The following is a 13,519-nucleotide window of genomic DNA, read 5'->3' as shown; positions in this document are numbered from 1 at the left end:
AATGACACAAACCTCCCTAAAATCTAAAACAAAAAAACAAAAGCACGTCTACCTACACTTGACGTGACAGTTCATGCATCACTCGTCTTTCCCCGAATTAGCATTTGCACCATTTAGCGCCGTGTCAGTCAGGATTTAACAGCACATCAGTGCTGAACCGAAAGGACATAATGGAGTGTGGATAATGACACGTAAAAGGAAACCGGACAATCTCAGTGGGAAGCCGTGCAAACAGATGTGAAAAGGTGGAGATGACGTTATGAATGTGTGCACGTGAAGGGGGACGGGGACGGGGACGGAGATGAGGGGGGTGGGGGCTATAATATCCTGGCTCAGGGATTAAAGGAGGGCTTTCTCCACCCACCATCTGGACTCCTCATGACAGGCCTGCCTGCTGTTCACACACACAAACATATACCAACTTGCTTTACAGCGCACAAGTTGAACCCCAATCTGTTATATATGTATTACGAAAATGACATATGTAAGCAGCTTATCAAATGCACTGAGTACACTTCTCTATACAGACAACCACGAACCCCTCCTCCTCTAGCTGTCTCTCAGACGCCCATTGTTTCCTCAAGTGGGGGAAGTGTTTCGGTGTCAGCATTGGAAACACACACACACACACAAAACAGAGAAAGCCACACACTATGCCAGAACATAAGGGACATAAAAGTGGAATTAATAGGTTTCCCCAACGTGGGTGTTGCTACCAGTTACCGGTCCTGCTTGACCTCCTCACGCCAACTTAAAATCTTATTCCCTCAATTCTTAGCATCGTAACCACGAGAGAAAAAAAGAAACTGCAGCCGTCACACGCACATGTCCACATGCGCAGCTGACGATGGTTAAAGGTCAAGGCGAAATCTGCGAGGCACACGCCGCTAAGAATGAAACTCCACACCCTCACTCTCTCGTACGTGCCCATTAAAGCAGCGGTTGTGATGCTTAGTGAGAGAGATTTCTAAATAAAAACATGTACACATATATATATAAATATATATATATAAAAGGTCGCTCAGAAACATGACAAAAAATTGCTGAAGTGACTCATTGAGGAACTGAGAGGGCCGGGTAGACTTTCTCTTATGATTCTCTTATGCGTCAGTAACAGTAAATTAAAAAAAACAAAAACTCCAACAGGAGATGTGATGATTTGATTCCTATCACGCTAACAGTATTCTTATTAGAATAGGGAATTGAACATTTATCAGGGGCAGCACAGTGGTGTTGTGGTTAGCACAGATGCGTCACAGCAAGAGGGTTCTGGGTTTCCAACCATGAGCTCGTTAGTTGGTGATTCTAGATCAAACTCCATAGGTGAGAGTTTTCTTTTCGCGTTTTATCGATCTGAATCTGCCACTATATTTACACAACACTGTAAGTGAGTTGTGATAGTTATCGAGGCTTCATAAGACACTGCACATACGCACGGTATCTCATGATCAAAGGGTGGCGTAAACAAACCTTTTATCCCACGAGACAATCTCCTGTCACTGCTGCAAATTTCGGATGCCTGCTCTGGCAGTGACAGACGACTGGTATGACAAACAGAATGAGTAACTACCCGAGACTGACTTTCAGTCAACACAGACGTGACATCATAGTCTCTATACACACATACATGCTGCATATTTGTTATAGACATCTTGTACTTATACAAGTTAATAAAGAAACATAGAAACAAGTCTATATATTCAGCTAAACCACTCATGTTAACTTATTCAGTGCAGCAAAAATATAATTCATTCGTCTGTGTGAAAAGTCTATTAAAAGTCACACAGGCTCGTGTATAGACTCTTCAGCTAACCTTTAACCAGCTAGGACAGCTCTCACTTTCCTCTTCAAAGATGAGTTGAGTCTTATGAATGTGTTTTTTTTTTTTTTTTTTTACATACATATATATATATATAACCCACGCCATGTCCCAACAACACATTAGTACCAGCGCGTGTCTGTGCTGAAAACAACACTTCCTGTGTTATTTTATTTCCTCAGTGGTTCACCAAAGGTGATCACCTCTGTACCTTTTCATGAAACCAAGTTTTTCTCCTTTCACTTTACATTGTCATGCTCTCTGGCGGTCTAACAAATGAAAACATCTATACGGTACCTGTGATCCCTCCTCTCATGCCCAGCCGGGTTTTCCCCATCCCGTAAGAAAAGCGATTTTTATCCATGCAAGAAACCTCAGAGAAATATCAGCATCGATAAGGAAAGTGTTGTTGTTGCTCTGCTTGTCAGAGACAAGTTTCCCTGTTGGCTTTTACTTCATGTCTGTATTTAGCCATCAAATCTTGAGAGTACCTGAACGTCACTGCACAAACCGGTTTCCTGGAAACCAGAGTCACCAGGTGAGGGAGAGAACAGAAGGAATGCGGGAGGGAGAAGTCGTCCTTCAAGATTCACGGTCACTTACGTTAACGTGATAATGTTTTGGGGGTTGGCCAGGATGGCCAAGGGCAAAGTCATCCTCAGGGTGGGAAGACGAGAGAAACCAAAAGAGGGAGTGGAAACACTGTGAATCACTACTGAGGAAAGGAGGATGTAAAAGGGGATAGTCGGAGAGAGAAGTGAGAAGTATGAAACTAACCAACCGTGACAGTTAATATTTGACCAATCTGCAGTGCTTCCGAATCTAACCACCCACAGTTAAACACTTTTCCCACTATTCTGAACCACACCACCTAGTCTGAAATGTATTATTACCAAAATCTTACAGCACAAATTCTCCAGAGCTCATTTATAATCCAGTCTCAGACGTTACACACTGCAGCAGAAAGGAAAGTTACACATTCTGGAATTACAGTCTGCCCATCTCAGGCTATAATAAGAAGAAATAGACAGTATTAAATACACATACGATATATATAGTATATGTAGTATTTTTTTTTTGACGTAAGTAACCCTGCCTTTATTCGCATGACTGCTCCAGATTGAGATAACTACCTTTCAAATGTAACTCATAAATAATGGAATGGGGAGAATGTATTAACATGCTAAGTCACACCCCTTTAATCATACTGATGTTCATGCTGCTGATAATGTGTGTGTGTGTGTGTGTGCGCGTGTGTGTGTGGGAGCATGTCTGCCATTTCCATGCTCGACACAGAAGAGATTGGCTCCCAAAAGAGACCAGATGCGTCCGTCTCCGTCCCTCTCCTGTCCTTCCATAATGGACAATTACCAAAGAGTGATGGCTTTTAGTCCCAAACATAATAGAGTGAAAATTAAAAGGCCCTGTAAAGCCTTTATGCGGTCAGGCCAGCCAGATGAGACCCCCTGTCTCCAGCTGATGGTGCAAACGTGGATGTGTATTACAGTCTGTGGAGAGAATAAGCTATTTACGGCATTTCTGTGTTATTAGCACTCAATCCAAATTTAGTCCAGCATTCACTTTCCCTTTAGCTTAATTTTGGCAGACTTACTCCTCTTAAAGCATCTCCTTATTTAGCTGAAGTGTTAATCTACTTAATACCCCTTCTGCAGGTAGCGAACAGTGTCTTTCTGAATTAGCTGCCTCTTTTCAATACATCCAATTAGTCCAATCAATCCCAATCAAATCCATTTTCAAAAGCAGCTGCAGAACAACCCAACTCTTTCCCTCTTATTCCTTCCCCACATTCCACATACTGAAACACGTGCTTCGTGAAATGCGTACATCGTGAGACGGTGCGGTTTCCCAGCATGCTCGCCCGCACAGCCTCAGCATGAGAACATAAGCTTTTAGCATGATCTGAACATGCTCTCTGGCCCATGTCTAATGAGAGCAGGACCACTGGGTGCCCGGCTGTTCTGTGATCCAGGAATTGAACAGGGCCCCTCTCCTTTTTCTTAAGCCAGAGAACATCTAAAAGCAGCAAAAAAAAAAAAAGATATGGACACTATAGGTGTCTGGAGAAAGAAATTGCATAGCATATTAAACATGCCCCAGATGTGAGATGGTAAAGATAAAGTGAGCAGTAGACAGAAGGACGACTGAAGCATAACTGAGATCCAAACAGCAGTGTGGACTCCGGTCACTGTGCACTGAGAAAAGAATTGATTTGCTGGGGATGAGAGAATGTGATAACATCGACAGGCATCTGTGTCACTCCCCTCCTTTTCACCATGCCTCCATTCTTTCCACTTCCAGACTCTTGTCTGCTTCACCTTCTTTCTCCCTCCTCCTCCTCCTCCTCCTCCACCCCTCTACGACCTGCCCGTCTACCTTATAGAAACGGATCACAGCTGCTGGGCAGGAGCTCCCAAATGTGTCAATCAATATCCTGTCTGCACAATTACCACGTCTGACTGAGTCCCAGCAGACCGGTGTGTTCATAAGCGAACAACAATGCAAATTCACTGCAGGCTCTTTTACGATAAGAGTTGAATCAGCCGGGCCTGAAAATGTCCCGCAGATTCGGTGCAGATATGTGACAGTGACCTACATCCGGGCAGACGAAAGAGGAAGGAAGACCATGAAACCAGCTGCACTCACATGCAGGGTACGCACCGCGTGCCCCTGAGCTCCTGTCCACGGACCAGCCATGTTTTCGAACCATGCGAAACAAGTTCTATGTAAAATGTTTACAAAAATAGCCACCGAAATTTCCATCAGCTCAGCAAAAGTGGACGACTTCCTGAACCTCAAAATGCAGCTCCAGTTCCAAAAATAACCCCATGAGAAGTTCCCACACACTGATCCCAATGAGTAAGTTGCTCTGACTCATCTCACGCTGGTTACAGTTCACGACGATCAAAAGAATCAAACGCACTTAGTTGATATTTTAAAGACGGAGGCGACAGACCGCAACCGATGCTTTGAGCGAGTAGCACATGACATTTCTAAAAAGTCGTGGGTGGACAGATATTTTGGCAGCAATATTTGAGTGGTTAAGAACAGTATGAGTTATTTTTGCAATGATTATTACTATTACTTTGTTTTGCTACAGTACAGTAAAGAACTCAAAACCCAACTGAGCCTTTTCTTGACCTATCAGCAGCCAGTCGTCAGATTCTTCGCGCAAACTGAAAGGACAAGCACAGAACATTTAACTTTGATCTGTTCTAGAGGTTGGCGTCTTTTTTAAACTCTTTCTAAAGCACAGAATGTGCAAGAGATTGAAAGCAGCATGTACTCTATATCTGCTCATATGTAAGCCACAACTATTTGTCTTACTTTGTGGGTTTAGTTTGGATTAAAAAAAAAAAAAAGAATTAATTAAATAGAACTAGATCGCAGCTGCGCACTCTTGTGTGAGATTTCCTTACAGTGAAGACGCTTTACTGTACAGCTCACGTTAACAGCTCTGTCCTGCTCTTCATCACAATTGCGGATAAAAACATCTGCCGAGAACACTGGTTGGATTGTCCTCATCTAAAAGGCCTTTTGTGACATTAAAATTCAACCATACTGTTTGAAATTTGCAAACAAGAAAGAATTAATCTGATAAAATCTGCCTTTTAACGGGCAGGCGATAGTTTCAAGCCTCACCGCAAAATGGGAAGCCTGTGTCCACTTTCATCATGGTTTGGATTTTTTACTCTGAACACTGAGGACTTCATCTTCATCCGTCTTAAATGCCTCTTTGTTTACATCCTTCTATTGATGAGGAATCCGTAAACAAGGAAGATTCATTAATGCTGAACAGATTCGACTCAATGCATTATGGATGAAGTAAATAGAAGCCGAATAATGTAATGCCAATCAAACAGCGTGGGTGAGGACTTGTGTCTCAAACGGGATCATTGTGCTCAGCATGAATGAGCCCTTCTGACTGGAGGCTGTGCAGCCCATATTCTCAGCGCAGAGCTGGAATGCACAGAAAATGCTGGTGAGGCCTGAGAGCAGGGCTGCAGGCCCGCCCAGAGCCAAGGCTGGGGCACTAATGAAGCAGAGAGAGAGAGAAAAACACTTAAGAGTGACACAAACTTCCTTCCCATGGCTGAAGTCGCTTGAACTATGGGGAGTTTTCTTCCTCATTTCTGACGCCGTGTTTGGTAAAAAAATATTTTCTTAAGGCAGATCAGGGCGCTCCCCATTCAAACCCAAAGTGCACATAAACTCAGTCACCTGATTTATTTATTTATTATTTTTTGTGATTTTGTTTACTTTCTTCATTTTCACGTGCGCACACATTTACATTTACACAGTGGAATAAAGGGAAAGTGTTCAAGGGACAATATCGCCCCCTCTCAGCAACAGCTGAGCACGAAGCCGGTAATGGAAATTAGTTGCACCAGTTTCTGGTTATTACAGAAACAAGTTGAGCAAGTTTCTGAGTTTTTTTCCCCCACAGAGTCTCCGATTTAAACCAGTCTCTTAGAACTGAGGAACCTACTCGGATGAGAAGCAAAACATCTTCTCAAAACTCTACAAGTCCAGTCGCCTTTTTTTTTAAACAGCTGTCAGACAAAGCGTCGGAGGGCATCAGCATTTCTTGTCCGTGTCGCAGACTCAGCTGAAAGACAAACCACTGCGTGCAGGGAGGACAAAATGACAACACGATCAGCTGCCAAAACCTGAGGCAAAGCGACGCCTTTGCAGGACAATGACAAAGCATTTATGTCAGACGGGAGTAGGATGAATCCATAGTGACGAAGCCGAAGCTGCTGACAGAGCACATCACACGTGCCGGGCACAGGGAACCTTCAGATAAAAAGGCCTCAGTCGGGCCCATTAGTTGACTACCAACGTACATTAGTATTCATTGTGATGAAGTTCCACGCTTTACTTCCTCTTTCTGGCTTCTCTTTACAAAGAACATGCTCTTTCGTTTAGTCCCATTTTTGGTCATGTTACGTGTCTGGGTTGCTTTCCCTTTGAGGTAAAAGCTAACCTTCTGTTTTAAAGTTTTATTATTATATTTCTACTCTACATTCACCAACTTAGAAAAGAAACTGCAGCTCCATGACTCATATCCCTCACATTCCCGAGGGATAACGGACATAACAGATTATTCTAGTGAGCAGTTAGACCCGTCCATCCTGGAGATGCTACAACCTTCTCTCCACGAAAAAAACCTCACTGGAAGGTCCTCGTAGTTTTAAGCCACCGGGGCCGTTCACCTTTTTCACCTGAGCTCCAGGATTTGCATTAAGAGCTCCTCAAGGCCGTTGGAACCCTGTTGTCCCGTTAAAAATTAACCCTGTTAAAAAACTGACATTTCTAATCGCAGAGCCTGTGTCCACTTATGGCCGCTCAACGCTCAATGGTTTCCCACACTGCAACAAAAGCAGCGGGATCTGATAACAACCCTCACCCTGACTTCCCAATGTGGGAAGTCGTGTCCCAATATGGGAAGTCTAGCCTTCGAGGGGAAGAAGCGGTACAGAAAATATATTGCCGCAGATAAAGTTAATAGTTGCAACTGCAGAGATAGCTTAGCAAATGAGTTATAGAGAACATGAACACACTGTAGGAAGATGAAGGCGGGAAATTGAGCCCAGAGAGGGAAGGAAAACAAGAGTACATTTTAATTTTCTTCCGCCTGGTAGTTATTGAAACTATTTAGCGGTTGCAGAAGTGAAAATATTTGTTTTGTTGATGTTAGGAGTTCAATACAGTTATAAAATGCATCTATCGTTATGACTTCAAATCAGTTTCAGCAGGAGCAGGCCACACACGACCTTACATGTGGACAACTGAGGCACATTATGGCATTAAGGGCAAGCGGAGTTAAAGTGAAATCCACAGCCTCCGTGTGCACAAATACGTGTGTGTTGCAGGTCTGTGGAGCGTTCCTTGAGACCGGCTACAACTGAGAGGCTCAGTCAACACCGCCTTAAAGAAAATTAATAGTCCCCACCAGTCAATACAGCTCCCACTGCTTCGAGTACCCACAGAGATCTCACACACACACACACACACACACACACACACACACACACACACACACACACACACACACACACACACACACACACACTTGGCTACAGCAGGCGCTGGAGGAAGATCCTGTGGTGAGATTTAGGGTTTGCCTTTTGTGATGTGTGCTCCTCCCTTTGTTAACCATCATCCTCAGCAGGCAATGCGTTTGTATGTGTGTGTGTGTGTGTGGAATAGCAAACAGCGTTTGGGTATCATTGTGGTCATGTCACGTTTTCTGTGCCAGACTCTGTTAACCCCACGCCCCGCGGTTGCATTGTGCGCGATAGACAGATGCAGCGTGCAGGTGTTGAATGGTGAACCGAAAGCGCACTAACCTGAGAGGAGGCTGCGTCCGGTGACAGCGGTGAGGTGGAGCCCGGTGGGGAATTCAAATCCACCGTTGAAGTGAAAAGGACGCCGCCCTCCCCTCTGTCCCTGCGCTCTGTTGCTTACACTCCCAGGTTCAGGCTCGTATTAAACCACTGCCTCGCTGCATTGGTTGCATCCTCTTCTCTCTCCCTCCCTCCCTCTCTCTCTCTCTCTCTCTCTCTCTCTGACAGACACACATTTCAACACTCAATGACAAACTGACTCACCCTCTAGCTCAACCCCTCTCCTCCTTCTTCTTCTTCTTCTTCTTCTCCTTTTACCCCTGTCCTCAGTGCTCCGTCAAAATGATCACATTCCAGCGGAGACGGGGCATATGGCGGGGGAGCGACACTCAGCTCCGGAGTGAAACCCCTTCTGTGTGCGAGTGTGAGTGTGCATGCGAGTGTGTGCACAGACAAGTGATTCCATTGTGTTGGGGAGGGGAGGGGAGAGCCGGCGTGAGGCGGGGGGGAGGCCAATGGCCGTACTCATCTGCTGTCCCTGCTGCTGCTGCTGCTGCTCCTGCTGCTGGTGGCTATAGCAGATATAGGTGCTGAGCGTGACAGAAAGCGACCCCCCAACTACCCCCCAACCACCCTCCAACCAACCCCCAACCACCCCCAACCACCACCTCCAGCGAGAAAGAGGAAGGCAGGGTGGGGTAGAGGCAAGGCATCTTGTCAGAGAGAAGATAAAGTATTGATCTATCTTAGATGGCAGAAGCCTGAAGTATTGATTTATAGAATTTGGCCCATCGTTTGTCATCTCCTGCAGCCGTCAGAGGTGAGCGATGTGTTTTGAAGCGTTCTCTTTCAAGGGTTCACACTTGAGTAACATCTGAGGTAGTGGAAAAAGTGGAAATAAACCACAACCACACACGTTAGTGGCCACACACTCAAAAAGACGACGAGGCAAACGGATTAGCATTCACAGACAGATTATGCAAAAACCAAATAAAAGTGATTCTTAAAAGAACTGCAGTTTTCCGCGTCCGTTCGTTAAGCGTGAACAGTAGACGGGAGATGCAACACACTGCGCACACACACGGGGGTAGCAGCAGACCCGTTCACTGAGATGTTATTATTCCTATAAAAGGGGAAGTCACAAAAAATATCAAGAAATATCTACTGAGGTGGAGTGTTTTACTGTGAGTAATCTGGATTTATTGTATGTAGTTTTTTTGTTTTAGTTTTTTGTATTTTCCAACACGAAACTTTGGTTATTTGGTTCGAAATAAATAAATCCAATTCAAATCAGTTGTTGCCTTAGAGTCAAGACGTTTCAGATTAATTCAAAACAGCACAAGTCTCCAGTTTAGTCCAGTCCGAGCAAGTTATAGTTGCCTCTGCAATATTTTCAGATTTAAGACCAAAAACGTGCCCCCGAGCTTCTCCTTCAACTACGCTAACACACAAAACTGAAATAGCAAGCAACTATTAAGCTAAAGAAAGCAAGTCATAAAAATAACTGGAAATAACCGCGTTTCCTCCACGCATTTCTATGCAGATTTTCTAGTTTTACGAAGATTGGGGACGGAAAGAACGCCTACTTGGCTGAAATGATGAAGTACAAAAAGAATAACTTGGATTTGCACACACTGAGTGTGGGAGATGAGAACATGAGATAAAAAGAAATGCCTCCCTATCTCCATCCTGTTTTCTGTTTCTAGTTTAAATATGCCACTTTGCTATGACCTCCTCTTCTTCTTCTTTAATGGGACAGGACAGGAAATCTGCACCAAATTATTCCACGCGACATCACAGCGGCGGCGGAAATGCGCATTAATACGCATTTGATTCTGACTGATTTGGAATTAGTATAGTGTAGGTGCACTGGAACGAAAATGTGACTTGTTTGACTCGTAAGCTCAGAGCGCGTTACCATCAATTTAGTGTTTCCTGCTGTCTAGGACTTCACGGGAGTTTACGCCATTTCAGTTTTCACAACAGTCAGGTCAAATTTAAGCCTCAATCCGCCTCAGGTCTTTAAAGTCTCAGACACATAGCTCTTGTGAAACCTTCCAAAATGGCCCCATAACAGGAACTAACAAGTTGTTTTTTCAACTTGATGACATTCAACTCATATTTTTTTTTTTTTTTCACGAGTGCAGATTTCATAATGCAAATTGTCAAATATTTGCACCAACACATGGAGAAACATTTACAATAATGAAACAAAAACTAAATCTAAAATCTGCATTGCGTAAAAAAAAACAACATGTTTGATGGCTATAAGATGTGGTGGATGTGTCATTATTTGAGTGTTAATCAGGAGTGCAACGCAACTGTCGCCCTCTCCGTGGTCGGCTGGGGTGGTAAACGTTGACATGTTGAGAAAGAACACTGGCTGTTCTGAAACTGTCAAACCTGTCTGAGAAAATGACCTACAGGCACTGAAGAGTGTTACAGTAAGACGTGGGAGGGAGGGGGGAGGAGGCTTCGCTTTCACAAGTTTTGTGAACAAACAAAGCTTAAACACAAATACACACAAAGTAACACCAGAGGCGGCAAGCAGAAAATAATCTCTCTTTATGAGTTCCACTCCTGTCATTTTCTCTTCTAATTCTGACCGGCGGCCGCCACAGCTCGAGCCTCTTCTCTCTTTTCAATTCATTTGCCAATTTCTGATGTTTTACCGCAGCTTTAAATTCGACATGAAGCCAGTGATCTTCTGTAAAACAAACAAACGAAAGAAAAAAAAGATTCAACATAAAGCTTTATCGTTTATAACCCGTGCCAGACATGAACGCCTATTAAACACTTTAAGAGTGATGTACTCAAGCTCTTAGTGTCACACGTACCTGCCTCAAACGCCATGAGTTTACCTGGCTCTATTAGAAAGCACAGCATTTACAAACTGGAAGGTGTAGAGAGCAATGAACAGACCTCACCATCAGCAGTGTACTGGGTTTCCTGTGTGTTACTGTGGAGAATATGTGTGAGGGTGTGTGTGTGTGTGTGTGAACCACATGCAGGAAATCAGGGTGGTACAGAAATAACTGTATGCTTAGTTTCTTCCTGGCCAATTATTGCAGCAGAGCCATTATCGCTGAGGGGTCAGCACTCCTGCTCTAAGGTCACGACTCCTGCAGGCAGAAAAGCAGGCACATGTGGACTCAAAGGCAAAGGGGGTCTGTGACCCACATGTTGGGGGCTCATAAAGCAGCAACAGTTAAGAAAGTAACGGCCAAAACGTTACCCCAGTTAGACACAATGGTTCATTGCTGTTACGCAAGTTATTATAACATCTCACTTTCATTCGGGGTACCCCGTGGACAGGTCGCCACGTCTACCACAGGACTAACACACACCTCCACAGTGAGACCCCAGTCATGAACCCAGAGTCTTCTTGCCGGGAGGCATCAGTGCTAACCACCGCATCACTGTGCCGCCCTGTTACCATAAAATTTTTATCAATTATTAATTACAATCTAAAAAGTTTATAGATTAAAATCCGAGATGGCGGTGCGCTCGGGTGCAGAGGCTCACAGCTTCCCCTTTCTCCATTTTATTTTTATTGGTTTGTGCTTTTTGTGTATGTCCACCTCAGCGTTCTGCCAGTACACCGGCCAGGGACTTTCACTACGATCACAACATCCCAGACGAAACAGTGAGACAGCCGAACACTTTTACCACGGCTGCTATAAAAAACTTTATATTTTATAATTTTTGTATATTTTCAGTATATTTTTCGTATTCATATTTTAATACTTTGCACTATTTTGTACGTACTTATATGTTTTTTGCACTGAAAAGGAGAAGCTCTCCAATCTCTACACTGTAATGACAATAAAGGGCATTCTATTCTATCTATTTACCAGCACACGTAAAATTATTTGTAATACAAATAGAAAACACATTCTAGCGTAAAATACATTTTTGCAATTAAATGTTGCGTCCCGTATTGAACCGATACAGGACGCGATTTGTTCTGTATTTTCATAAATGTCCAATACATGTGTCTGTCTCACACATATAAACACTAAATCTAAGCAAAATTGAACAAAATAAAACAGGAAATACTACGTTGTGGTAGCACTTTGTTGTGCATGTGACGCGGCCACAGTTGCCTAGAGACAGATGCTGCTCAAAAAAAAAAAAAAGCACCTTTTAGAAAATATCCGCTGCACCCGAGCCTCCACCACGTCCTCTAAAGCGAGTAACAAGAAGCACACTTGGAAAAAGAAGTGAGAGAAATCTGTTGACTGTTTAAGTCTGGTCTATTCCACAGACAAGAGAAACACAACAGTTTCTGATGAAACCAGAACTGATGAGGGAAGGAGTTATGTTCTTGTTTTCTGCATGTCTGAATAAGCAGACATGTGTTTACAAGTGTTTTTGTTGTTTTTTGTTCTCAATTCATTTAGTTTATATTTTCAAAGTTCAAATTAAGGCTTTATGTGGGCTAATTAACAGCACGTTGTATGCAACAATGTTGTACAGTTAAGAATGTGTTCAGCATTTCAAGCTTTAAATCTTAGAAATAATAATAATAATGATGTGTATTCCTTTATAAATGACTCATCAGCAAAAGTAAAACCAAATGAAAAACAGTCTGGTTACAGTTGTAAGGCTTTACTTAGCATCACAGGCTAACGTTAGCTTAGCAATACACAGATTTATCACAGACAGTTGAAAGGTGCCTCCTCATTCACTTTAATTTAAAATAAAAAATAATTGAATCTGTGCACTCTCTGACGTTGTGTTAATATACATACTCTGGTAACATTTGGGGTTTGCCTAGCGTCACAGGCAAACGTTTGCTTAGCGATACACAGATCTGTTATAGACCAAGTGTTGCCCACCCGTCCTTCGCGTGGCACAAGTCTGGGCCGAAAACAAAATACGGCATTACATTGTTTTACCACTGCATAATGACATTACATTTTAGAAAATACACTGCTGTACAGTTCCTTCACATGCTAACGGTCTATAATTAACAGTATCTGTGCCCTTCCCTTTTCTGTCAGGTTATTGTTGGCCAAACTGTTAATGTTCATCTATTATAAATCGACCTACTTGCTGCACAAGAATCTAAACAGGAACCAACATAGCGATTTTTGCATCCAAGCTTGACTGAAGTGTTTTGGGCCCTAATTAATTAATTGCTGTTTATCTTCTAAACACAAGTGACATGTTACCACAATGTTCAGGCTCATTTGAGCTATTTGGGCGAAAAAAAAAAAAAAAAAATTTAATGATCCTTTATTGATCCCTTATGTGGAAATAATGTCTCTGTATTTAACCCAACCTTTTGTAAACACAGATTAGTGAGCACACTCAGTGTGAACCAGTG

The 13,519-nt window shown here is 43.1% G+C and overlaps 1 protein-coding gene across 4 annotated transcripts in view; it reads right to left on the bottom strand.

Annotated features, from left to right (window-relative positions):
* The window catches only part of fgd4a (FYVE, RhoGEF and PH domain containing 4a), a 47,385-nt gene that overhangs the window by 22,170 nt on the left and 11,696 nt on the right, over positions 1-13,519 (bottom strand). Inside the window, exon 1 of one of the 4 annotated variants that reach the window (XM_047596232.1) lies at positions 2,117-2,376. The exons of the other annotated variants lie outside the window; for them this stretch is intronic. Within the exon in view, the coding sequence (XP_047452188.1) occupies positions 2,117-2,183 (67 nt within the window). The 5' untranslated portion in view covers positions 2,184-2,376. Of the gene's footprint in view, positions 1-2,116; positions 2,377-13,519 lie in introns of those variants that run through there. 4 annotated transcript variants of the gene reach the window in all.

The sequence above is a fragment of the Mugil cephalus genome, chromosome 10 (genome assembly GCF_022458985.1).
Source record: "Mugil cephalus isolate CIBA_MC_2020 chromosome 10, CIBA_Mcephalus_1.1, whole genome shotgun sequence".
NCBI lineage: Eukaryota > Metazoa > Chordata > Actinopteri > Mugiliformes > Mugilidae > Mugil > Mugil cephalus.
This window is presented reverse-complemented; position numbering and strand designations above follow the sequence as displayed.